Here is a 27,025-nt window from a genome sequence, read left to right on the forward strand (position 1 = left end):
TGGGTGCGTCTTTCCCAACCTGGTGCCACAGTATACTAGTGTGTGGCTGTTGGGCGGGGATAATGGGAATTGTAGTCCAGCGATAGGGAAAGCTGTGCTCTCCTCTCTATTCTTTCTCTCCTCCTTCTTTCAAGTCTTTCCCTTCCATTACCAGAGGACATGCCCTCGCCCTCAGGCTAACAATTTGGGAGACTATTTTGTTCATTGAACTTATATCCCACCTTTCCTCTTGAAGGAACCCAGGGCAGCAAAATTGTCCACCAGCTGATTGAGATGGTTCATCAGCTAGGAGCATCGGTCACTGTCCCTAACGATCAGAAAACATTTCAGGCAAGGAGAGTCATCGGCTCTCCTCAGATCCCATAATGTGAAGCATAGGAGCCAACTCTTAAGAGGCCAAGGTCACTTCAGTGCCCCCAATAAAATATTTGAGGGGTTCCCCCCAAAAGGTTGATGGGCATTGCCATTCAAATGGTGTGCACTCGTCATGTCTTGTGATCGACTATGCAGGGTGGGGCTTATCTGAGACCCCACAATATTTTATTCAAGTTGGCTCCCCTAAGAAGGCTGCATGGATGCAATGGATTTGCTCAGCTTAATTTGGGGTCTTCTGGGACAGATTTGACTTTCGAATAGTCTTCGCTTTCCCCATCAAACATTTGTTCCAGGAAGTTTCTAGGCTCAGGAATTGTAGGAAGAATCCTCTCTTTAATCCGTTTCCGGTAAATGAGAAAAACAACAGTCAGGACGGCCACACATAACGGAGCGAGAATGTATGGGATATATAATGTGTGGTCTCTCTCATCCCAGTCCACCACCTCGCTCCAATCACTGGTCCCGATTTCCCCACTATTGCAGCACTTTGCTCTCACTCGAAAAGTGTGGCGTGCCTTAGGCTTGAGACTGATTGATATATTAGTATTGGGAGTTTGCTCTGCTGGTTCAGAGTTATTAATTTCTACTTCATATTTCATGCCGCTCCATAGGGATGATTTAGTCCAGTTCAAAAAAACATCTCCATTGTTCCTTATGATGTTTACAATCGATGGAGTTTTCAGTCTGACTGGAAATCCAACTTCTCCCGACAATTTGCTAAGGATACACACAGGTTGAATGTCCTTGGAATTGCCTTGTAATGAAACGCTAAGTCCTATCCATTCATATTTCAAGTCAAATGCACATCGAAAGGTACTACCTTGTTTTGTGTAATTTGTGCATGGCTGTTCTCTTCTGAGTTCTGGGATCCACAAAGTCAAGCTGTAGTTTGCGTCACGACTTGCGTTCTCTCCACGAAGCCATGAGCACTCCAGGGATCTCTCCATATGCCAAACACAGCTGACATTAACTGCTCCTGTACCTGGAACACCGTTTTGTGGAAGAGAGATATTAAGCCACTCTCCGTTCTGGCTCTGTTCTTGCTGACATTGCGTTCTGACTCGGAAAACAACTTCTTTACCCAGAGGTACCTGCACTGTCCGGGAGTGGTTGCTATGAATAAGATCCACGACCCAGTCTCCACCGGTCCTTATAGCACTCCAATACTTTACATTGCAGGCCCCTTCCATTCTTACAGGACTCCACACCACATCCAACTGGCAGCGTGTTTCGTTGAGGGTATAACTCACGTTTGATGGGCGAGGAAGAGTCAGCGTGGCTCCTCTGACAACCCCAATGAGGGTGACAAACAACAGCACCAGTGTCCCCCTGAAGTTTCCCTGCCCCATCTCATCTCCTGATCTCGACCGAGGGCTGGCTTTCATAGGAAAGACTGCTGGCAGGGCTTCCATTCATTGACACGTTAGCTGCGGTTCGCTCACCTGAGAGATACAGACAGGGAAGACAGGAAGTCATATATAACAGTTTGATGGAAGCCATTGCTTTCAAAGGCATTTCCTTGGAAGTGACTTCAGTGCAATTGAACCATACATTATACGTACTTGGCTTCACTTATCCCAGCTTTCAACTGCAGCTACTGGAGATGGCACTTTGGGTGTTGGCTGGCTGCGTGGGTGAGAGAACTGACGTCATGGTTTGTGTTGAGCAATGAGGCGGAAGGGGACAAAACCTCTGTAAAAGTTGCTAAATCTTGCTGCAATAACACAGCCATCTAAATGAGCATCAGTCAAAAGCACAACGGGAGGCATATTGGGAAGGTAGTGCATGAGAGATGTTCAACACGCCAGAACAAACGGGGCCAATGGGTGCTGCTGGGTTTATTGACAGACATGAGGAGCTGTTGATATGGTGTAGTCCACTAGAGAATCAGCAGGCAACGCTCAAGATATTATAGGCTGGGATAAATGAATACATTTGAGATATCAGGTGTGCCTCTTGCAAACTCAACAATTTGGACAAATATCCCTTCTGTCCAATAGCTGGGCCTGTCTGCTGATACCACCACATAAGGCGGCCCTTCAGACTGGTGTTTTATTGTGAGTGTATTCTGTAAGATGTTATTGACACAATAATAGCCCATTAGTGGGGGATTCATTCCGCAATGTGTCCCCAATTCTAACATATTATTAGGGTCTGGTGGAGCTATAGCGCAACAAGAGCAGGACAAAAATAAACCAGAAAATTTGTGGATTAAAGGGTTACGGGGTGTTAGCAGAAACTACAGGGTGTGCACTATTAGAAATGAAGCTGTGCGACCACCCCCAACACTTTTACAGGTGCAAACAGTATTAAAAGTGGGATTGCATATGACAGCTCCAATAGCGTCATGAACACAAATCAGCATGAATGTGCAATAAAAAGGGTGTCTGGAGTTGCTCAAGGATTGTAGTATCCCCCCCCCACACACACATTATAAAATGTAACATGGATGCACAAATTTCAGGCTTGCCAGATCTACTCCATCTTTTGCTAAAATGCCAGCTATACCAACTAACCAAATGCAAAATACAGGCAGCTGGAATTATAGAACAGGATGCCTTTGATCATATCCTGAGCCTAGGAATTTGCTTTCAATTCCAGAACTGAACTAAGTTCACAGTCCTTTCCAACACAGAAGTCCACTCCTGGTTACAAGCCCCCCATTTTGGCAGCCTAAGAACAAGTCATTTTGTCATTGCAGTGGTTCAGCAACTGAGAGACAGAAACCCTTCTGGTTTTCTGGTTTTCTGCAAAACCAATAAGCCATCTTCCAGTATCTCTTTGACTGAAGCACACCAACTTATGTGTAGCACAAAAAATGTAGTTTTTCTCCATCCAGCATGCTACTTTCAGTCAAGAGTGATTCTAGATCCTGCTGCCCACAAGGGGTGTTTGTGTGCTTTTGAAAAAACCCTTTCCTCCCTGCAAATGCCTCAGAAGAAGGATGTGGAGGTTGTGATATTGATATATGCCCACATCCTTGAGCAGTTGTGGATACATTCACCTGTTTTTAAATGGACAGGCTGTGGAGTAATACAGAATCAAGCTGCAATCAGCTTTTATTTCCAGAATGCAATGAGCTTCTCAAGACACACTTTTCAGGGGCACAAAATATTCAGTAGATCTAGACAGCGTGTGGACTATGTGTGTGTGTGTGTGTGGGGAGACAAGTCTCCATTGGTTCAAGAATAAAAATAAAAATAAACTGTGTGTACAAAGAGTAGATCCTGATTTGCCCACCTCTGCTCTAGAGAAAGATTATATCCCTGTACGCACTTTGAAATTCTTAAGACTATTGAAGTGCATCTTCTTAATAATGGCAGAATATCAAAAGGAGAAAGGACACTAAGCTGAAATATCAAGGAATACAGTGGGACCTCGCGTTAAGAACTTAATTCGTTCTAGAGGTCCATGCTTAACCTGAAACTGTTCTTAACCTGAGGTACCACTTTAGCGAATGGGGCCTCCCGCTGCCACCGCGCGATTTCTGTTCTCATCCTGAAGGAAAGTTTTTAACCCGAGGTACTATTTCTGGGTTAGCGGAGTCTGTAACCTGAAGCGTCTGTAACCTGAAGCATCTGTAACCTGAGGTACCACTGTATTACCTATAACAGGTCCACAGTTGTCCTCTGACAGAGGTACAAAGCATCAAGAAACCTTTCTGTTTGAGCAGGTATTGGGTGACAGACAGCAGCTGGTTGACACTGTGTTTTTGCATACCACCCTCAGCAACACGTTTTTGCATATCTTATGAGGCAAACCACACATGTTGCTGGAGAACAGTGATAAGATCTCCCCATTTGTTTATTTTTTTACTTTAAAGCAGCTCTGCGCCTATACACAGCTGCAGCCCTGGGAGAATATGTGCTGTAACTCTTTCCCCCTTGCCATTTCCCTGATTTGAATATAGCCCGCCTCCTGGTTGCCCCATGGCAGGGAAATGTAGGCTTGTGCAACTCCCTCATCCTATCACTGACATCTTGATTAATTGCATGGTTTTAAAAAAAATAAATAAATCAGGAAAACAGCATGGTGAAAAGTGAAACACCCCTCTCTCCAGATCAGGTTTGGTGTTCCTTTCATCTGCTTAACATTAAAAGAAGATATGGATCAGATCACTAATCTCCACCACCACATGTGGTCTGACCTCGCTTCACCAGGACAGCGTGAGCTCTAACATAATGTGTCAAAAACACATTACAAGAATTTCCAGTCTGTTTACATCCACACCATACAGTGGTACCTCGGGTTAAGTACTTAATTCGTTCCGGAGGTCCGTACTTAACCTGAAACTGTCCTTAACCTGAAGCACCGCTTTAGCTAATGGGGCCTGCCGCTGTTGCCGCGCCGCTGGAGCACGATTTCTGTTCTCATCCTGAGGCAAAGTTCTTAACCTGAAGCACTATTTCTGGGTTAGTGGAGTCTGTAACCTGAAGCGTATGTAACCTGAAGCGTATGTAACCCGAGGTACCACTGTACTTTTAAATCACTCTTATACCATTTTAACAGTCATCCTGAGAACTGTAGTTTGTCAGCGGTGCTCACCTCACTGAGCTACAGTTCCCAGCATTCTCCATGAAGAGCTCAGGGCAACGTAAATTCTGTGTAGATTGTTTTGTTATGACGTTTAGGCTTGATTTCATCTGGCTGGAGTCAGGAGTTTCCTGTGGTTATTCTGTTCTCAAGATAAAAATTATTGTCTCGCTTCCTGACTGGTGGGTCCTCTAAGCTTTCCATGCCAAACTGGGTAGTTTCCAACCACTTTATCCTCACCTCCGTCCTATGAATTCGAAGCACAGTGAAATTCATGACTGACAGAGGATTTGAATACAACTCTTCCTGATTCAAACTGAAAGCATTCTCTAATGCTGAGCTTGGTCAGTCCTTGTAACCAAGGGTGTGTGTGTGTGTGTTTAGGTCATTGTGGCACCTGAAGTGAATTTGAAAATTGCGCTCCAAGGATTGTTGTTTGTTAAGGGTCCTACACACAGACGTCAGAGTCAAGCTTATTTCTTATATCAAACAACTGTTGATGGCATCCGCCTGTCTTGGGAGACAGTGAAGGAGTGCATCTTTGGAGGTTAGCATCAAAGAGTTACAGTGCCTACTACTTTGGGACCAGGCAACAGGCTCCCCATATCCCAACCCATATAAAGAAGAGCCTAATAAGACTGGTTTGGAGTCAAAACAAGCCACAAATTTATCGAATGCAGATGAAAGAGGTTTGGCTTGGGCATGGGGCAATCTACCGTATTTTTTCATGTATAACACTACCCCCGTGTATAAGACCCCAAATTAAGGAAATGGGTAGTGATTGCTCAGAGTTGTTAAGCTTTTTTTTGGGGGGGGGATTGCCGCCAATCGCTCACCCACCTGACCGCCGCTGCCAATCGCATGCTTCGCCATAGCCACCAATTGCCTGCCCAATTGCCGCCGCCGCAGCTAATCATCAGCAGGCCTTGGCTCAGCCACCAATCAACTGCCCAATCGCCGTTGACAATCTCCTGCTCGCGGCTGCCACCAATCGCCCATCCCTCCTCTGCACTATCTGTGTATAAGACGACCCACAATTTTAAACATTTTTTAAAATAAAAAAAAACTGTCTTATACACAGGGAAATACAGTAAATACTTCCGGCCCGCTGGCTGAAAGTGACACGTGGTCAATCCAGGTGGGGGTTCCTAAGGTGACCATCCAATAGGGTGACCCCCGCAGGGACCACCATCTGCGGGAGTGCTTTCAGCTCTGGCTCTACCTGGGCATGCGGACATGGCCACTCCCCCCAGATCTCTTTAATGGTATACCCCAGCATACAACCTCCCGTCCATCCAAAACAAAGGATTGCCCCAATGCCCAACCAGTTGTGATGATTGCCATGAGATAGGCAAAACCACCAGGTCAGTGCCAATTTGCCAGGTGGGCAAATTCCTACTGGGCCCCTTAAAGTATAGCGACCACCGTAGCCACAACAACGTCGTTGACTATCAGCTTAAACCAAGGGTAGGTGGGTGGGGAAAACTGGCAAGGGAAGGAGCAGGTAGTGCGGGCTGCTTAAATGGGCAAGGGGCAGATCTGAGGGAAGCCCAACATCAGCTCCGTCAGCTTCGCCCTGTCACAGCCCAAGTCCCAGCCTGCACCCCATTGGCCAAAGCAGGGTGCAGGCTAGAATCTGATTCCTGATAGGCGGTGGGGGCTTCTGCTGCCCACTGCATATCAGGAAGGGCATGGCAGTTCCAATTCTAACATCGGGGCCCTAGGGAAGCTTCTGCTGTCCCGCAACGCCGCCGCACCAAGAGGGGTGAGCGGACTTGCATAAACTGCATTGCTGTTGCATATGGGACTTCTCTCACTCAATATACAGTTTAAAACAAAATACAGTTCAGGAAGGGGAAAGGAGGGAGTGTTGGCTGCCCTCCAACTTAGTTTTCTGTATTTTGCACAGCAGCGGCAGCAAGAAAACAAAACAAAACCCAGAAAACTAAGGGTTTTTGTTTTTTGTTTTTGCAGGGGAGGGAAAGCAGCCAACATCAGCAGCAGATCCAGGGAGCTGTGAACGCTCAACATCTGGGAGAGAAGCACACGTTGCATTTAAAAGTAGATCAGCTGAAACGCAGGAGGTTTATTTACGAAGGGGGGAAGGAATCAAGAGCAGGAGAGTAGAGGGAAGCAGAAGACTTACTTGTAAGTCAGCCCCACCGTTTAAACACACGCGGGAATGGAAGATTTTGCTTGCTGGTTTCTCCTTGCCGTAAGGAGCGGAGTCGGGGAGGGGAAACCAGGAAGCAAGGCTGGAGAGGAAGGCCTGCCTTTTGCTGGAATTCTTGGTAAAAGGGAAGTGATTGCAAGACTTTGCTTGCTCATCTCTCTCCACCCCGAGGCAGGGGAAACACAGCTGGAGGAAAAGCTTCAGGGGCTCAAGCCACAGCAGCTGTGGGGTCATGGAGGCGGCAATCGTTTCATCTTACTTCCTGGGTGGGGGGCTGGTTCTGCTTTTAAGACCCTATTATACTAAGGCTGGCAGCAGCAGCAGCAGCAGATTTACATAAGGGCTGAGCAGGCATATGAGCAGATTTACATATGGGCTGAGCATAAATGAGGTATGTGTTGCGGGGGGGGGCTTGGCTTCTTGCCATTTTCTTTTCTTAAGAAAACAGGCAGAGTTTTCTGTCAGAGCCCAGTTGCGCAGTAATGTGATGCACGTGACGTATGTGTCTCTGACTGTGTGACAGTCACACAAGTGCTAGCTTACCGTTGAGTAAAGTTCGTGGAAGCTTTAAAGCTCCTCAGAATCAAATGGTAAAGTCAGCTATGAAGCAATACAAGGGCTCCGATCGCTGCCTATCATTGCAGCACACATTCTGAGAGCAAGTGAGGACTCATTGACATGTCGCTGTGAATCACAGTAATGCTTAATTTTGACTTTTTGCGAAAATTAAAACGAGTAAGCGCTATGAAAGCGGCGCTAGGAAAAGAAAACAACAACAACAAGAAGAACGGAAGGAAATACCCAAAACATATAAAGCCAATCATGCCATATGGCCTGGAACAACAGGCACAAGCATCCCTACACAACCCCTCAGTTTCAGAACATTTGTGTTTACAAACAGAAGGAAATCAAGTAGATCAGTGTTTCCCAAACTTGGGTCACCAGCTGGTTTTGGACTACAACTCCCACCATCTTTAGCTAACAAGACCAGCAGTCAGGGATGGTGGGAATTGTGGTTTTTGTGTGTGTGTGTGTGTGTGTGTGTGTAAATATTTTTTATTGAGGTTTTTCACCAAATTTTAAGATATTCAGAAAATTTAGATTACATTTTACATTTTCAGTTTAAACCCCCCCCCCACGACTCCCCCCCAACTTCCCTTTCTGGTTTAGAGTATATTATTTCCGTTCTGCGTATAATTTTGCATATCTTCTATTCTAAAATAAATTCATTTCCTAATCTGTTCTTAACCTCTTAGTCCCTATTTGGATTTACTGTTTGTATTTGTTCATTGTAAGTGTATTACTTAAATCCTGCAAGTGAGTTCATGTCAATGTATTGCTTCTGTATATACCGTATTTTTCGCCCCATAGGGCGCACCGGCCCATAAGGCGCACCTAGTTTTTTTTGGGGGAAATTTGTGTCCCCCCCCCGTGCTTCCCCCGACCCCAGCCCCCAGAACAGGCTGCACTCTGCAAGGGGTGTGAGCCCTCCCGCGGCTTGCGCAGAGCTACCTGAAGCCCCGGCGCGACTGCTCAGCGCGCGGGGGCTTCGGGGTGCAGGCAGCTCTGCGCAAGCTGTGGGAGCCCGGCGGGAACTCCCGCGGGCTCCCACGGCTTGTGGATAGCTTCCTGAAGCCTAGATTCACCCCATAGGACGCACACACATTTTACCTTCATTTTTGGAGGGGAAAAAGTGTGTCCTATAGGGTGAAAAAAACGGTATATCTTAAAAGGTTTCCAATCCGTTTTAAAGTCATTGGGATGGGAATTGTAGTACAAAAGCAGCTGGAGACCCAAGTTTGGGAAAGACTGGACTAAATGATCCTCAGGGTTCCTTCCAGCTCAAGGATTCTATTATTCCATATCTCTCTCTCTCTCTCTCCAGTCTTTACTGAGCATTTGTTCTGATCTGTTTGCAAGGAGGTTGTACCACAATGAGCATCCATCACTCATCCCTCCTGATTTGCCTGCAAAGTGTTTGCACATCTTATCGTTAATTGTTTGCTCATCCCACACAGTTCAGTACATGTCCTCATCAGTTTCCTAACTGCAAACAAAACACCTGAAAAGTTGATTTGTTGCACCAAGGTGACAGAACTCTTTAATCCACTTTAATTGTACAAACCTAAAACCCTGGCATCCTCTTGAATTCCTCTTCCAAAGCATTGACAGTCTGGAGGCGACCTTACTTTAGAGTAGGAAACATTTCCGCGTTCCCTTGTGTTTTGAAACATGGATGTGAAAGGTTGCAGCACTTGCCTGGGTTTTTTTGACCAGTTAGCTGGAGTGCACTTTTCAGGTATGTGCTCACCAAGACTTCTCAAACGATTTTAGTCTAACCACAGCCTGGAAACACAAACCAACTCTTATGCAGCCAGGAAGTTTCTTGTAGTAGCAACAGGTAAATCTTGCCGCTCAGTGCCAGGCAGACACCCAGTGACAACAAAGCATGACCACAAATCATCTGCAGCACGCTTCCAAAATATAATTATGACAGCTTTTCTAAACACACTGCCTAGGTAGATGTAGGCACTGCTAAAGTCATCTATTGATTTAAAACCAGCTACTGTACAGGAGTATACAAAACACAGGTCTTTAAAAGAGCCAGATTGTTATTACCTGGCTATTATCTGTCCAAATGCCGGTTGCTGAGTGTTCCCATGGGGAACAGTGGAGCAGTCCTGCAGGAATGTGATCAAGATCTCAAGTGGAGCATATACAGATTTGCTGAAGCTACTTTTGTCATTCCAAAGGTTAAAAATATACACAAACTGAAGGTGAAAGCCACAGTGATGGTAGGTGTCACAGGTTCCAGCCACCTGAGGACAAAAAGTGGCTGCTGTGTGTCATTTAAAGCCATAATGACCATTTCATGTCAACTAACCAGCTCCAAGACTCTTCTGATCATAACTCTCCTTATGAACACTGGACAGTTCCATGATTTTGAGGGCTATTGAGGCCAAGTGCGACTGCCATATCCCTAAAATTGATGAGCAGTGAAGAAAGGCAAGTACAGTCATACCTCGGGTTAAGTACTTAATTTGTTTTGGAGGTCCGTTCTTAACCTGAAACTGTTCTTAACCTGAGGTACCACTTTAGCTAATGGGGCCTCCTGCTGCTGCTGCATCACCACTGCACAATTTCTGTTCTCATCCTGAAGTAAAGTTCTTAACCCGAGGTACTATTTCTGGGTTAGCGGAGTCTGTAATCTGAAGCGTCTGTAACCTGAAGCATATGTAACCCGAGGTACCACTGTAACAACTACAATAACAGCAAGATGATGATGGTCAACAACAACAACAACAACTCCAGTCTTCAGTTTCACCTCTGCTAGATAGATTCCTCTATTCTTGGGAAGGTTAGAAGAACCACAGAAGAACACAAGAAGGCCCCTGGTGGAGCAGGCCAATGGCCCATCTAGTCCAGCATCCAGTGGCCAACCAGATACCTACAGAAAATCAGTAGTCAGGACTTGAGCACAAAAACACTCTGCCCTTCTGCAGCTTCCACCAATCAGCTTTTAGAAGCATTACTGCCTCAGACCTTGGAAAGAGAGGATTGCCATCATGGCAACTAGCGATTGATAGTCTTCTCCATGAGTTTTCCTAATCCTCTTTCAAAGCCATCCAAGTTAGTAGTCATCACGACTTCCTGAGGGAGAGCACTGGTCTTCCCGAGAGCCCCAGACAAAATAAGAATCTCTCCATTGCAGAGGACTCAGTTGTATTGGACTCCAACTCCCATCAGTCACAGTCAACATGGCCAATGGCCAGGGATGATGGGAGTCGTAGTCTAGCAGCACTGAAAAGGCAGCAAGTTAAGGAAGGCCGAGTCTCCCCCTCTCCCCCAGTCTTCATCTAGCAGAAAAAGTGGGCTGCTTCCAGGAAGCACATGTTGCCCACTTAACTGGAAAAGCTTCACATGTGCGCAATACAGTGGTACCTCAGGTTACAGATGCTTCAGGTTACAGACTCCATTAACCCAGAAATAGTACCTCGGGTTAAGAACTTTGCTTCAGGATGAGAACAGAAATCACGCGGCTGTGGCGCGGCAGCAGCGGGAGGCCCCACTAGCTAAAGTGGTGCTTCAGGTTAAGAACAGTTTCAGGTTAAGAACGGACCTCCAGAATGAATTAAGTTCTTAACCCGATTTACCACTGTAACATGAAACTTTCCCATTGCCCTTTTTCAGGCTTTCCATCATGCCTTGTATTTGACAACACCATTCTTATATTAATATATAATGCTGAGCACTCTTCAGCTCATTCACACCCATGGTAGCTCTGAGGAGAAGATAAATACTTTTAAGCACATTTTCCAGATTGGGAACCTGAGGCTGGGGGTTCGTTCTCATAAAAGATGTGATTTGCATATGAATGCTTTTTGGAGTGATTCCTATGCAAGCAGAAACTAGGCACCCACGTGGCTCTCTCGGAAAGAATCCTGACAGGAGAAATGATCAGGAATCCAGAACCCTCCTCCTCAAGAATTTCATGTGGGTGCTTAGTTTCAGCATCACATTAGCCAAGGAAGTTGCTTTAGAGCAGGGCTTTCATTTTGCTGTCATGGCCCCAGCCTTACGGAACAGGCCACCCAAAGAGTATCCAAGCTAGCAATCATTCTGTCAATCAGCAATGCATAATACGCTTGGAGAACATCTAAACCTCAGCTCCCCTCCTCTTTTCTCCACTACTTGCAAAACCACACTTGTTTGTTTACATTGTATCTCATGGGGACTTTTAATTGTAACTCAATCAGGGAGCCAATCTTATCTGAAAAGCTGGGTTTACAGTGTTACCTTGGTTCTCAAACTTAATCCGTTCCGCAAGTCCGTTCCAAAACCAAAGCTTTCCAAAACCACAAAATTTGTTTTGCATTACTTTCCCATAGAAAGTAATGCAAAACAAATTAATCCTTTCCAGACTTTTAAAAACAACCCCTAAAACAGCAATTTAACATGAATTTTACTATCTAACCAGACCATTGATTCATAAAACGAAAGCAATAATCAATGTACTGTACTATAAAATAAATAAGACAGTATTGTAGATGATAAAAATTAAAATTATTCCCCCCCCCTTACCTGCACTGATGATAGTCATTGTTTGGATGGGGGCTTTTATCCATTTCCACAGTCACACAATCAATCAATCAATCAATCAATCAATCAATCAGTAGCTGAACAGAGTTCCACACAGTCACAAAACCAAATTAAACGAAAAAGCCTTAAAAACAAAAAAATGCAAAATAAATAGCAAAAACAAAAATGCCAAACTTAATTCGTTCCGGAAGTTCGTTTGACTTCTGAAATGTGCAAAAACCAAGGTGCAGCTTCTGATTGGTGCAGGCGCCCCGCAGACAATAGCCGACAGACACATCGGATGTTCAGCTTCCGAAAAACATTCAAAAACCAGAACACTTACTTCTGGGTTTTCGGCGTTTGAGGACCAAGGCGTTTGAATACCAAGGCATTTGAAAAATGAAAAATCTTATCTCCCTATATGAACCTGCCCAGGTACTTTCTCAAGTGAGCACCTTCTCTAAGTTCCATCAACATTAGTGGCATGTTTGGTGGTGGCATGAGAGCATAGGTGCCAACCCTGGGGCTGAGGATATGTTGACCCCCCAAAGTATGGGGGACGGGGTTGAGCTCCCCCGCCCATCTTGAGGGGCCAGGTATTTGCAGGCCTTTCCGTGGAAACCGGGCCCTACTGGCCTCCCTATGGTGGTGGCAGGCTTTGGCGGGCACCCCACAGTGGCGGTGGGGTCAGACCTCCTCATGGTGGTGACGGGCCTCAGCAGGTCTCATGGCCTCCTCCCACTGCGTGTGACATCGTACGTTTGTCTCACATGTGTGGCATCATGCGTATGCGACAAGCCCCACCAAATGTTGGCTCCTCTTTGCTGTCCTTCCACCAGCCGGCTAAGACTTTCCTTTTCAAACAGGCCTTTGAAAATTAAGGTGCAGATGATGCTGACAACTGGGCCACTATCAGGGCAAACTGTTTTTAATTGCTCACTTTAAATGAGCTTTGATGTAGCTTCCTTCAGGGTTGCCATATTTCAAAAAGTGAAAATCTGGACTCAAAAGTTGTTGAGCAACACTTCCGATATGGGCTGCCATTTTCAAAAATTCCACCTGGATGCCATTTTCGATGGATGAATCCCAGCTGTGTCCAGGAAATTCTGAACGTATGGCAGCCCTAGTTTACTTACTGTTTTTAACTACAGTGGTACCTTGGGTTACATACGCTTCAGGTTACATACGCTTCAGGTTACAGACTCCACTAACCCAGAAATAGTACCTCGGATTAAGAACTTTGCTTCAGGATGAGAACAGAAATCTCATGCCAGTGGCGTGGCGGCAGTGGGAGGCCCCATTAGCTAAAGTGGTGCTTCAGGTTAAGAACAGTTTCAGGTTGAGAACGAACCTCCGGAATGAATTAAGTACTTAACCCGAGGTACCACTGTAGTTTGTTTTTGTTACTTTGTATTTCATAATGATGTTTTTAAATAATGTAAGCCACCCCGAATTCCAGCTTTGGGAAAAGGTGGGGCATAAATATATTAAACAATAAAATATTAAATATTTTAAGCTCTTTCTCTTTCTCTGGATGTCGTTGGACTAAAACTACCACCATGCCTGACAGTTGTCAGATTACCTGGTGCTGATGGGAGTTGGAGTCCAATAGCACCTGAAGAACACAGGTAGGCGAAAGCTGACCTGTACAATTCTATGACTCTTCCGTTTCAACTTTCAAGTCCCTCTCTCAAGGAGGTCACTTATGTGGGCCAAGCAGGCTGCATGCAATTGCAATTCTACCCATAGATCTCAAATAATCCTTGCTGCAATTTTCATGTTATTGCAGGGCTGAAGGAGGCTAAGTCCAAACTTGTAGGAGACACTTGGGGTGTAAAATCGTGGAAGTGATCAGAACGAAACACGGAGCCACCCAGGTGAAAATTACACCGTTGGAATTTTAAACAAACAAACAAACTCACACAGACTGGGATTGTTCGAAATAATGACAGTCTCCTTTGACAAATCATGCCGGGGATCAGCAAATAAAGCCAGACAAACCCACATAGGATGGAGAAACACCTGGAGTGGAAGGTATAAATAAAGATGGCTTGGGACAGAATCCCCACGGAGCCGTCATGATGAGCTGTATCTCTAGCTTCAAGCAGACTTCTACCTGTGGTGGTGGTGGTGGTGGTGGTGGTGGTGGTGGTGGCGGTGGCAGTGGAGGAGGAGGGTCTTCCTCTGTCTCCTCTAGGAGAAACGCTTCCTCCATGAGAAACAGTCAAGGGTTTTCTGGTGGAAGTTATAGTGGAGGAAGATCTGGCTCTGGAGGAGGGATATGCCATAGCATGCCTGGAGGGTTTGGTGGTGGGTTTGGTGGTGGGCATAGCTATGGGGGTGGGAGTGGCTTCAGTGGTGGGAGTGGCTTTGGTGGCGGCGGCTTTGGTGGCGGCGGCTTTGGTGGCGGTGGCTTTAGTGGCGGCGGCTTCGGAGGCAGCTCTGGGGGGTTTGGGTTTGGTGGCGGCGACGATGCTGGCTTCCTCTCCAACAACGAGAAGAGCACCATGCAGAACCTCAACGACCGCCTGGCCTCTTACCTCGACCAGGTGCGGAACCTGGAAGCAGAGAACAACCAGCTGGAGCACCTGATCGAAGAGTGGCATCGGAAGCATGGGCAGAGCGGCACACCGAAAGACTACAGCTCTTACTACGATGAGATTGACAAGCTCTCCCACGAGGTAGCGTAATCGCCCTTCCCCGTCAGAGTTTCTAGCTGGGACAATCTGAGTAAGGCCCACTATTCGATTGCTGATTCAGGACCCTAAAAGTGTTTTATATAATCGGCTCTTTATTTTGTTCTGCGTACAACTCAATGTTCTTTGGTTGCTATGGCTGATGACTGAGGCAAATAAAGTTTCATTCGCAGTTCCCCATCTATTTTGAATCTTGGAGAGGGGCTTCTCTTTGGGCTCCAACTAAGAAGGTTATTTGTGGAACGTTGCACAAAGTGGGCAACATCTTCTCAAATCCAGTAGAATGGGGATTATGGTGAATGGATTGTGAGAACTGCTCAACAGCAAGGATGGAGGAGGACTCCAAATGGTCTACATTTTAGAGAGAACCAAACCAGATTAACTTATTCCAGATTTATACATATGGAGAAGTGTGTATTTTAGGGAAAGTGGTGTTTTTAACAAAAACAAATTACAAAAATGTCTTACTTTAGGTGTAGAATGCATATAAAATGTGCACAATTTTGATGTGATTTGTGTGTGTGTTTTTAAAAACAATTCACAAAAAGAAAAAAAATCAGGGAACAGATCTATGACTAGAATAGAGCCTTGTGGAAAAGTTCCCGTTGTTTCTTTTTTAAGAAGATTATTGTCACATACCAACCCTCACTCGTGCCAGTGAATACTTTTCCCTTAAGGCACCTAGGACTCAGGTAAATTAGTCAAGAAACAGTGTTTTGGATGTGTTATAAACATGCAACACCAGATGGTGCTGGAGAGCAAAAAAAAAATCTAAGCGATTTTCCATAGCGTTTTTTTCCCCTTTTGTTATAACGATTTAATTTCTTACTTTTTATAGAGGTGTTTTCCCTGTGTGTAGATCCACCCCTAGTGACATGTGTGTTTTGTTCAGATCACAATTGGGAGGGACATAAGAATATAATAAAGACCTTGCTGGAACAGGCAAAAGGCTCACCTGGTGCAGCATCCTGTTCCCATAGATGCCAGTGGAAAAACCACGAGTGCAATGACATTCTCCCATTTTGCCGTTTCCAGCAACTAGTATTTTACTTTATTGTATGTATTTTTCCATAAAATTTATGCATTGCTTGATTGGGTGGGGGGGGAAACACACCTCAGAGTGGTTTACAAAAGATAAAACATTAAGAAAATATAACAACCCTACTTTGAAACATACGAAAGTTAAAATACTAAAAGAGATAAAAATTGCCTCTACCTTCTAAGCACTTCCTTTACCTCTCCCCTCCCTGTATATCCTGTGAGCCTCCCTAAATCTGTTCTGGAGTTTTCCTCTGGAGCAGATTTGGGAAGGGTGCAGGGCGCGTGAGGAGGAGAGGGATGGGAAGCTCCATAGCGAAAGCGGAAATTATTATGCCTGCAGATCTACTTTGTTGGATGCCACCCTACAGAATGAGAAGGAGAATGAATTGGCTTGCTTGAGGTCCCACCAGCTTGTAGTTATCTAGAGGAAAGCACGACTGCTTCAATTAAATGTGAGGAATGTGGGAAAGAGCTGTGGCTCGATGGCGGCCACAAGTTTTAAATAACATCTAATTAAGCACTAATGGCAACAATCAGAATGTCAATCAGAGTGTCAGCTTTCCATACATGTTTTTTTTTTTTTTTTAAGTAATGTTTTGTGTCAGGTATTTCTTCCCTTTGTATCACTGTGGGAAATATGGTGGTCCCGAATCCTTAGCAACCAAGTGTGCCCTTTCCCCTTCTTGCAGCTGGTCGATGCGGTGGCCGAGAGTAACAAGATGCTCCTGGACATCGATAACACAAAGATGGCTGCTAATGACTTCAAGATGAAGTAAGACCATTCTACAGCGATGCTTCCTATTAGGCCACACCCACACCCATGCTCTTATACCACTTTAAGCAGCCATGCCTTCTCTCAAAGAATCCTAGGAGCTGTAGTTTATTGAGGGTGCTGTGAGCTCTTAGGAGACCCCTATTCCTCTCATAAAGCCAGTGCTTTTTTCCCTGGGGGTACGCAGAGGCACGCATACCCCTTAACATTTTATGAATCTAAGTTTGGCCTCATGGAGGGGCAGTATTTCAATATGAGTAGGAAAATGAGAGTACCCCTAAACATTTTTTATATATATAGAAAAAAAGCACTGCATGAAGCTATTATTCCCAGAGCTCCCCATCGTTCAAACTGGACACTGAGGTCCAGCTTCGAGGGCCTTCTGGCGGTTCCCTCACCACAAGAAGTGAGGTTACAGGGAGCCAGGCAGAGGGCCTTCTTGGTAGTGGCACCCGCCCTGTGGAATCCCCTCCCATCATATGTCAAGGAAATAAACAACTATCTGACTTTTAGAAGACATCTGAAGGCAGTCCTGTTTAAGGAAGTTTTTAATGTTTGATGTTTTATCGTGTTTTTAGTACTGTATTATGTTGTATTATGTACTGTATTATTATTATTATTATTATTATTATTGATAATCTACTGGGAGCCGCCGAGGGTGGCTGGGGAAACACAGCCAGATGGGCGGGGTATGTATGTATGTATGTATAAATAATCCCTGGGAAGAGGGATTAATGGTTAAACAACTCTGGTTCCACAAACAATATCAACAAATGAAACCATAAAATCATTAAATATCTTTACAGCTACAGAAAATTAAAATTCCCATAGACTATACTTCAACACAATGATACTTTATCAGGATGACAAAATGTGTGTGAGTGTTTTGCTTTGAGTATTTGCTGTGTGCAGTTGTATATTTCTATCTTGCTTTTCCTCCCAGCCGTTCAAGTGACTTTCCCAAAGACCTCTGTGATTGGGCAGAGACGTAAGGAATTAGGCAGTGCTTGAGGTATCCTGGACCTTAAATACTTCTGGCCTTGTAAATTAAGACAAGTATCTTGCATTCCTGCCTTGCTTTTCCTCTCAGGGACCCAAGGTAGTGTAAATTATGCTCCCTCTCCCCTTTTCTCTTTACAACAACCCAGTAAGGTAGGCTAGGCTAAGCTGGACACATGTACAGAAACAGAAGTTCCTATCAATTGATGGCAGTGAGGTTGGGGGGAGGGCAAGAAGATGCAGGTAGCTCAATCCACATCCAGTGTACCAGCCTCTGGAAATCCTGTTGGCATCCCTGGAATTTAGGATTGGTCCCTGAGAGACGTTTAAAACAACAGCAACCAAATAGTTTTCTCGCAAACAAAATGGATCGCTGCAGATTGTGCCTTTGTTGCCTTTCAGACTAACTTCCTTGGCTTTCTTAGGTATGAGACAGAGGCTGGTCTTCTCCAAAGCGTAGAGGCTGATCTGCAAGGTTTACGTCCGCTTTTGGATAAGCTGACTTTGGAAAAGTCTGACCTGGAGATGGAGTATGAATCCCTGCGGGAAGAACTGAGCCATCTTAAGAAAAACCACAGTGAAGTAAGAGCTTTGCCTGCAATGAAATCCAAGGCCTTTGGAAAACACGTGTTAAATTCAGAAAGGAAGTTTACATCTTCTTCCTCCCTGCGCTGGGATCTTCCAATATTTTTGTGAAATCCCAGAATATACCAGCAGCTTATTTCCCACTAGGTATGGGAATAAAGGACGCAGCAGCTCTGGCCTGGTGGTAACTCTTGGGAACTTTAAAACAGAGGAGGGAACTGCTAACTCCTAGGCAAGGTTCAGGATCCTGCCCACAAAGGATCCCCCCCTCCCCCTGCTCCCCAGAAACCCTTCAATTTTGCACATAGTGTGTGCATAGCCTTGGCAGAATTGGGAATTGTGGGCATGAAATTGCTGCACATTTCAGTGCCCAAACATGAGCTCAAAGAAGGATGCAGTCTAACCACACTCCATTGTTTTGAATGGGATACGCTTCATCACTTTGAATGTGACTATGTCAGTGGAAGAGATGGGAAGTAGAATTTACTCCATCACCTCTGCTATAACAGCCCGGCTACATTGCATACCTCTTGCCCCTGAACTGTTTTTTATCTTTATTAATTTAAACAAACATACAATCAATCAATCAATCAATCAATCAAATAACAGAAAAATCAAACAAACCACCATACTATAAGATATAAGAAAATTAATATAATTATCATCATATATACTCCTGATACTGAACACAATTATAAAACTTATAGAGAAGAAATGTAAAACTGACTTCCAATTAATCTCACTGTACTTTCTCTATCCATTACTTTATACCACACACATATTTCTTATATAGTTTCTTTTTACCTCCCTACGAACTTATATTTATACAATACAGGCATCAGTCTAATTCTGCCAAGATGTTTCCTTTTATTCCATAGTTTTCTAAATATTCTTTAATATTTACAAATGCCCTAAATACTGAGCACCCACCACCCGCCGACTCAGAAAACCATTTACACATCAGTGTGCCTAAGGAAGTGTGTCCACTGTGTGTGCCGGGAGGGTCTCAATGTTTTATTTGTTTTGGACATGCAGGTAAAGAACAGTATGCAACACCAGTCCGGTGGGGATGTCACTGTTGAGGTTGATTCCAAGCCTGGAGAGGATCTGAAAAAGAGACTGGATGATCTGAGACATGAATATGAACAGATCATTCAGCAAAACCGCAGAGAGGTCGAACAATGGTATGAGGCGAAGGTGAGTAACCCCGGGAGTGCAGTGAACAGGGTCAAAGGATGCTTCTTTGCAGCCTACCCCAGCTCTAAAAGAAAGAAAGAATTTTAAATCATTAGGGGTCTGACACAAGGAAAAGTTACCCAATTGCTTGCCTATTTGTTGGGAGCAAACAGTGGAATCTGTAGCACCGTCATAAATTGATTCAATTGTCATTCCCAAGCTCATCACCCTGGAAGTCTTGAGAAATCAAATTGTACACAGGAGGCTAGGGATCATTATCAGAAGATGTTCAGTGCCCTCACCGAGCTACAGTTCCCAATTTCTTTAGGAAACTGAATCAAATTGATGTAGCTTTAGAGTGTAAGCATGCCTTTGGCACTCAAGAGTGTAAGACAATACCTTCCCAGTGCTTTCCCCAAGTGCCCTCACTTCAACCGTTGAAAATCCAGTGTGTAATTGAACTACGGAACAGGCTCCCACCGCAGGCAGGGATGACAAACCAGTTTGGGTAGCTTTGAAAGAGGATTAGACAAAGTCACAGAGGACGAGGCTATCAGCAAGAGGAGAATGCTAATAACCCTGATGGCTGGGTTCTACTTCCTCTATTGGCGGTCATGTGACGCTGAATACTATATGACTCTGAAACCACAGGAGGGGAGAGTGCTATTGTGCTCATGGATTACTTGTGGACTTCCCTTAGGGAGCTGTTTGGCCACTGTAGGAAACTGGAACCTGAATTAGATAGGCCTCTGTTCTGACCTGGCAGCCTTCTTATACACGTTGAAACCCAAACGCCTTACAAGTCGAACATTTTGGCTCCTGAACGCCGCAAATCTGGAAGTGACTGTTCTGGTTTGCGAACGTTCTTTGAAACCCAAATGTCCGATGTGGCTTCCACAGCTTCCGATTGGCTGGAGGAGCTTCCTACAGCCAATCGTAGTTATAATAATAGTAATAATAATAATAATAATAATAATAATAATAATAATAATAATTTATTGTTTATACCCTGCTCATCTGGCTGGGCTTTCCCAGCCACTCTGGGAGGCTTCCAACCAAAGATTAAAATACAATAATTCATCAAATGTTAAAAACTTCCCTGCTCCTTGGTTTCCAAACATTTTGGAAGTCGAATGGACTTCTGAAACGGATTACGTTCGACTTCCGAGGTACCACTGCATTAAGATTTGAGACGAGGTTAGTAACATACGCATTGCATATTTAGAAATATTATTGAAAAACATACATCGTTACTGTTGTCACCGAAGTGTGAAAAACACAAATATTCCCATCTTTTAAATTAACGATATTTATTAAGTTTGGGCAGGGGGAAATAAACAAATTGTCCATTATTTCAAGTGTCTGCATAGGAACAACTATGAAAATCCACCAAAGTTGCCATTCCTCTGTTTTGCACAACACATTCTGCTCATTCCCCCCCACTTTGTTTTGGAATGTGTATACTTGCAGAAGGCCCGATTCATGGCCCTCTGTTTGTGTTTTCCAGATGGAGGAATCTCGTCAGCAAGAAAAGTCGAGCGACCAGGAGATTGGGACCGGTAGCAAAGAAGTGATGGAGCTCAGTCAGCAATATCAAACCCTGGAAATTGAGCTGCAGTCACAGATCAGTTTAGTGAGTCACAGCTTCCAATTCTGTGTCATCATTCCGTAGAACTAGTCTCAGTTGCTTGAAGCTGTTGGGATCTTTTGGTGCAATGCAGCTTCACACCATACCAGAAAGAAGGCTATGCTAGATGTTAAGTCATGGGTGAACATATCAGACGACACTGCGATTCTTCAAACAGCTCTTGTTTATTCACAGACCAGAACAGAACTGAACTGAAGGGCTCAGCCAGCCTGCTTATATAGAGCTCCAGTACAACGTAACTGTAACAACTTTCTGTAACTATCCAAACACTGAACGTCACTTTTGATCCCTTATTTGCATATGTGGACCTGAGTAAAATATATCTACAGTATCCCCCTGCTGGCCCAGGGTGAGAACTTCAGTACATAACGCTAGACCTGACAACTAATGTGGAACAGGAGTGGGGACACTTTGCTGCCCCCCTCCAATGTTGCTGTTCTAAATCTTCCATCAGCCCCGGCTATTGGCCATGCTTGCTAGGGTTGGTGGAAGTTGTTCAGCAACATCTGAAGGGTCAAATGGTCCCCACACCACCTGATATGCAGGAATGAATGAACAAAGCTGGGCCTATGTTTTGCCCCTGTTCTTGAAGTCTCTGTATTTGCTTTGCAGCTCCAGTCTCTGCAAAACAACCTGAACGACACAGAAGGACGCTACAACATGCAGCTGCAGCAGATCGTGGGCCTCGTTGAGCCCCTGGAACATGAGCTGGCCAGTATTAAGTATGAGATCCAGAATCAAAGCCAAGAGTACCAGACACTCCTTGGGATCAAGACCCATCTGGAGGGGGAGATCAACCAGTACCGTCAACTGCTTGAGGAAGGGAAGCACCTCGCGTATGTAGAATTCACACAGGAATGAGTCCAATAATATGTCAGTTGCTATTTATAGGATTGTGGGAGAAATGGCCCCTGAGAATCTCCTCCTGGAGAACATCTCTCCCAAAAACTTGCAATTGTTACGTATTACACCTCTTGAGCACTTATTGTCCTGCAAGGCTCTTTATGACCTCTTGATTCACTTTCACAACAAACCTTTGAAACTGGATGATAGATTGAGGAACTGCAACTGAGAATTGAAATTTTCAGACCCCACTCTACAACCCTATTTACTGGACCAGACTGGCTGGTAAAAGTAAAGGGGCCCCTGACCGTTAGGTCCAGTCACGAACGACTCTGGGGTTGCGGCGCACATCTCGCTTTACTGGGCGAGAGAAACGGTGTACATCTTCTGGGTCATTTGGCCAGCATGACTAAGCCACTTCTGGCGAACCAGAGCATTGCACCGAAACGCTGTTTACCTTCCCGCCGGAGCGGTACCTATTTATCTACTTGCCCTTTGACGTGCTTTTGAACTGCTAGGTTGGCAGGAGCAGGGACCGAACAATGGGAGCTCACCCTGTTGCAGGGATTCGAACTGCTGACCTTCTGATCGGCAAGCCCTAGGCTCTGTGGTTTAGACCACAGCACCACCCGCATCCCAGACTGGTTGGTACTCAGTGGTAAATCCAGCTAAAAATGCCATGCCATAGTAGACATGTCCTTTACTGGTTCTAGGGCCAGGGAGGAGGGTGGGCACATCTCCTGTTCTATAATTTCTACCCAATCCCAGTTTTGACCCCAGGTCCATGCCATATTTTGATCCAGTGAATCTGTAATCGCAAACTTGAACAATTTTTGCTCTGCTGCTTCCTGAAATCCTTTTGAATATCTAAATATACACTTCTTCCTCAAATAAGAGGCTTTCCTGCACTTTTGTGCCTGGTGAGATAAATTGATGCCATAAATTACAGGTAGCCTTGGGATTCTGTTTTGTTAAATTGTATGTTTTCTTGGTGTCATAGAAGGCAACTGTGCTAATTATTAACCTGTCAAATATTTTAGTTTTAAACTTCCCGGCCTTCACGCCACAAACCTTCTGCATTCAACAGAATGTTGATGTTGGGTAGAAGCAACTCTAAATTAGATTTGATTTCGATCCAGACTGTTCTACTTAGATCCCACCGAAATCAATGAAGCTTAAGTTTGTTGCTGTTTTGTTTATAGTTCTATATATATTGTGTGAATTGTTTCCCCACTTTTGTGCACTACCCTGGAATCTTCTGATGAAGCATAGTTATGTTTTGAATAAAATAAGCCATGGCTAAGTTTTCACATTGATATCAAGGAGAGGCAAGTTGACGTACTTAGTCGCAGTCATTCCAGTGTGTTTAAATTTTGGCAAACAAATATGAAATTGGGCAATCTGCTCAAAATATCACTGTACTCTTTATCACCCACGTTATTTGATTCAGGCTGGGGCACAATGATAGAGCAAAAAATGATATAAATACAAAAGAGTAGCGTCTGCCAAATCATGCACCTGATGTCTCTCTTCCCCCATCTAAAATAACACCTCTTTTTATTTGTCAAAGGGCTGATATAGGGCAAGGAGGAGGTGGATCATCTGGTGGAAGTTCAGGAGGAGGACGATCATCTGGTGGAATGTCATATGGAGGAAGTTCTAGAGGAGGAGGAAGTGGAGGCCAACAATCTCCTGGTGGAATGTCATATGGAGGAAGTTCTAGAGGAGGAAGTGGAGGCCAGCAATCTCCTGGTGGAATGTCATATGGAGGAAGTTCTAGAGGAGGAAGTGGAGGCCAGCAATCTCCTGGTGGAATGTCATATGGAGGAAGTTCTAGAGGAGGAAGTGGAGGCCAGCAATCTCCTGGTGGAATGTCATATGGAGGAAGTTCTAGTGGAGGACGACAATCACCTGGTGGAATTTCTCAAGGAGGAAGTTCTAGAGGAGGAGGAAGTGGAGGCCAGCAATCTCCTGGTGGAATTTCTCAAGGAGGAAGTTCTAGAGGAGGAGGAAGTGGAGGCCAGCAATCTCCTGGTGGAATGTCATATGGAGGAAGTTCTAGTGGAGGACGACAATCACCTGGTGGAATTTCTCAAGGAGGAAGTTCTAGAGGAGGAGGAAGTGGAGGCCAGCAATCTCCTGGTGGAATTTCTCAAGGAGGAAGTTCTAGAGGAGGAGGAAGTGGAGGAGGACAATCGCCTGGTGGAATTTCTCAAGGAGGAAGTTCTAGAGGAGGAGGAAGTGGAGGCCAGCAATCTCCTGGTGGAATGTCATATGGAGGAAGTTCTAGTGGAGGAAGACAATCGCCTGGTGGAATTTCTCAAGGAGGAAGTTCTAGAGGAGGAGGAAGTGGAGGAGGACAATCTCCTGGTGGAATTTCTCAAGGAGGAAGTTCTAGAGGAGGAGGAAGTGGAGGCCAGCAATCTCCTGGTGGAATTTCTCAAGGAGGAAGTTCTAGAGGAGGAGGAAGTGGAGGAAGACAATCACCTGGTGGAATTTCTCAAGGAGGAAGTTCTGGAGGAAGTGGTGGCCATTATCAATCTTCTCCCTCATCTCAAAGCAGGCCTTCATTATGTCACAGCCATTCATCCACCCAATCCCAGTCTGGCTCTTACGAAGAGCAAGGTAAGAAGAACCATACCATGTTTATTATTTATTTATTTATAAAAATATTTTTTAAAAAAACAAAAATGATCAAAGCAGTTTATAAAAGTAACTAATAAAAACAATAAAAAAATTTAAAATCAGACACCATCAACTAAAAATCTCATGCCTGCATAATCTTTGCATAAAGAAAAGATTTTGTTTAAAGGTGTTTAAAGGTTCTGAACTTCCTGTAACCAGTCTTTCTTGCCTTGGAAACACTGATTTTACGTTTCTCAATCTATGCATTTCTGTAACAGGATGTATACGTCTGTGTGTATATATAATTTTCACTCCATCTTTTCATCAACATTTTATGCTAATTTACCATCTGTTAGCCCTTCTCTATACAGTTGTACCTTGGAAGTCGAATGGAATCCATTCCGGAAGTCCATTTGACCTCCAAAACATTCTGAAACCAAAGCTTTGCTTCTGATTGGCTGCAGGAAGCTCCTGCAGCCAATTGGAAGCCCCGTCAGCCCTGTTGGACTTTCAGGTTCTAAAGAACATTCGCAAACTGGAACACTCACTTCCGGGTTTGCGGCCTTCGGGAGCCAAAACATTCGACTTGCAAGGCATTTGGGATCCAACGTACGACTATAACTGCAGGAGAAGAGGGAGATTCAGAATGTGACTATCAGAGGGGTAAAAGAGTTCAATCTCCCCCACATACTACTGTTCTGATCCAGCTTTGGAGAAGTGCTGATTATTTTTAAAAGAGGAAACCAGCTACGCAGGACCCAACTATGTGGTAAATGTAGCCATAAGTCATGATCTTATGTTTGGATCTAGATTATATATGTGTTTAAGGCTACAGCATTGTGTTAAAATGAATGGTGTTTAATTCTCAGCAAATTAGAGCATTATTGATTTTCGGATCATGTTTTATTGCCTCCATTTTCATTATTTGATATGTTTGCCACTGTGAGTTTTATGCAGATGATGCACAAACACATCTCTGGAATAAAACAATTGCAAACAATTTGGTTAATAGTAGGCAGCCGAGATTTGCGAGTGGCACTGTGAGTTAAACCACAGAGCCTAGCACTTGACGATCAGAAGGTCGGCAGTTCGAATCCCCGCAACGGAGTGAGCTCCCGTTGCTCGGTCCCTGCTCCTGCCAACCTAGCTGTTTGAAAGCACCTCAAAGTGCAAGTAGATAAATAGGTACCACTCCGGCGGGAAGGTAAACGGCGTTTCCGTGCGCTGCTCTGGTTCGCCAGAAGCGGCTTAGTCATGCTGGCCACATGACCCGGAAGCTGTCTGCGGACAAGCGCCGGCTCCCTCGGCCTATAGAACGAGATGAGTGCCGCAACCCCAGAGTCGGCCACAGCTGGACCTAATGGTCAGGGGTCCCTTTACCTAGGCAGCCGAGATTTGCAATCTGGAATATGGGAACCCTATCCATATGAGCAAGAGGTGGGGGCAGGAATAGGACTTAAAACGTGTCCTGATCGCCCATCCTTTGTTTTCTAGAGTTACTTGAGTGGGGCAGAATGTTAGAAAGAGGAGTAACAATGGAAGAAATGGGAGAAGCCAGAAAGGCCAGAAAGTCTGCTAAGGTTTCTGGCTATGTGTGGTTTCTCCGACTCTATCTCGGTCTTGTTCCTGAGTGGTTCGTTGGTGACCACTGAGCCTTTAAAATGCAGAAACATGTTCCTCTCTCTTTCAATAGGCTATTAACCGACGTATTAAGGCATGACGACGTCTCCCTCTTCCAAAGAAAAGAACGGATTGAAGCAAGAGCAAAGAGCAAGAAACAATTCTTCTTCCATTTGACCGATACTGCTGATAGCATGAATTTCCTTCCTTCCTCTGATGTACACCTGCTTTTCCCTTCCTCTGGAATCTTCTCTGTGCTTGCACCTCTAATAAAAGTTTACTTCTGCATAAAGCAATTGGGAATCTGGGTTTCCAAAGTGATTCTGTTTCACAAATGTTGCTTCTGGCTGCCTGGCTGTTTTGCAACCATGAGGTACAGAGTTGGAAAGGCAGCTGAATGTTCATTCTAAAAATTCCAGAAGTGTGCTCCATCTCGGAGTCTCGCAGCATTTGGGAATGGAGGCGTTGCCACCAAGCTGATCAAACACACACACACACACACACACACACACCTTGTGACAAACAGCCTAGCCACATAGGGGTAGAATAATGGTTTCAGATCTTTGGCTCCTGGGCAACCAGAAGCTGGGATCGCTCAGGCCCTGACACTATCAGTGGTGCAGAAACCTATCAGGTGGATATATCCTTAGGAACGGTGACAGAACTGGCAGGGCATGTCAGAAAGAGAGAGCTTGAGAGGGGGGGGGGAGTGGCAGAGAGTGAAGTGACTCCTCCTACTTTGGGCTCTGGCCCCACCCATCACTAGCTTCGGCCCCACCCAGGGCCGGATTTAGGTTTGATGAGGCCATAAGCTAATGGAGGTAATGGGGCCCTTTATATGTCCAGCTGTCCTTTGTCAA

At 44.8% G+C, this 27,025-nt stretch overlaps 1 protein-coding gene and 1 pseudogene across 5 annotated transcripts; one reads left to right on the forward strand and one right to left on the reverse strand.

Moving 5' to 3' along the window:
* Positions 1-100: 100 nt before the first annotated feature.
* Positions 101-7,409, reverse strand: LOC310661955 (interleukin-13 receptor subunit alpha-1-like; annotated as a pseudogene). The gene is made up of 2 exons (XR_014515506.1): positions 7,055-7,409; positions 101-1,817 (listed from the first exon to the last, which is right to left on the reverse strand). The product of XR_014515506.1 is annotated as an interleukin-13 receptor subunit alpha-1-like (transcript).
* Positions 7,410-14,280: 6,871 nt separating this feature from the next.
* LOC310661923 (uncharacterized protein) lies at positions 14,281-26,468 on the forward strand. Of its 4 annotated transcripts, none has more exons than XM_083408581.1 (9): positions 14,281-14,841; positions 16,587-16,669; positions 18,094-18,250; positions 19,289-19,450; positions 20,937-21,062; positions 21,690-21,913; positions 23,491-23,981; positions 24,033-24,545; positions 26,239-26,468. In XM_083408581.1, the coding sequence occupies exons 1-9, from the start codon at positions 14,374-14,376 to the stop codon at positions 26,244-26,246; spliced, it is 2,232 nt and encodes a 743-aa protein (XP_083264707.1). In that variant the 5' UTR covers positions 14,281-14,373; the 3' UTR covers positions 26,247-26,468. The 4 variants fall into 4 exon arrangements, with proteins under 4 accessions (XP_083264707.1, XP_083264709.1, XP_083264708.1 ...); XM_083408583.1 differs by having other exon boundaries at positions 14,282-14,841; positions 24,153-24,545; XM_083408582.1 differs by having other exon boundaries at positions 14,282-14,841; positions 23,491-23,600; positions 23,715-24,545.
* Positions 26,469-27,025: the final 557 nt, after the last annotated feature.

The sequence above is a fragment of the Podarcis tiliguerta genome (assembly GCF_965153285.1).
Source record: "Podarcis tiliguerta genome assembly, chromosome: 13".
In the NCBI taxonomy this organism is placed as follows: Eukaryota; Metazoa; Chordata; class Lepidosauria; order Squamata; family Lacertidae; genus Podarcis; species Podarcis tiliguerta.

Bases quoted from the DNA above. Each gene is read 5' to 3' on its own strand.
- LOC310661923 (XM_083408580.1), top strand. From the start codon at position 14,374: ATGAGAAACAGTCAAGGGTTTTCTGGTGGAAGTTATAGTGGAGGAAGA. The intron at 19,451-20,936 runs GTGAGTAACCCC...TGTGTTTTCCAG, and splicing joins AACAATGGTATGAGGCGAAG to ATGGAGGAATCTCGTCAGCA. The intron at 21,914-23,490 runs GTATGTAGAATT...TATTTGTCAAAG, and splicing joins GAGGAAGGGAAGCACCTCGC to GGCTGATATAGGGCAAGGAG.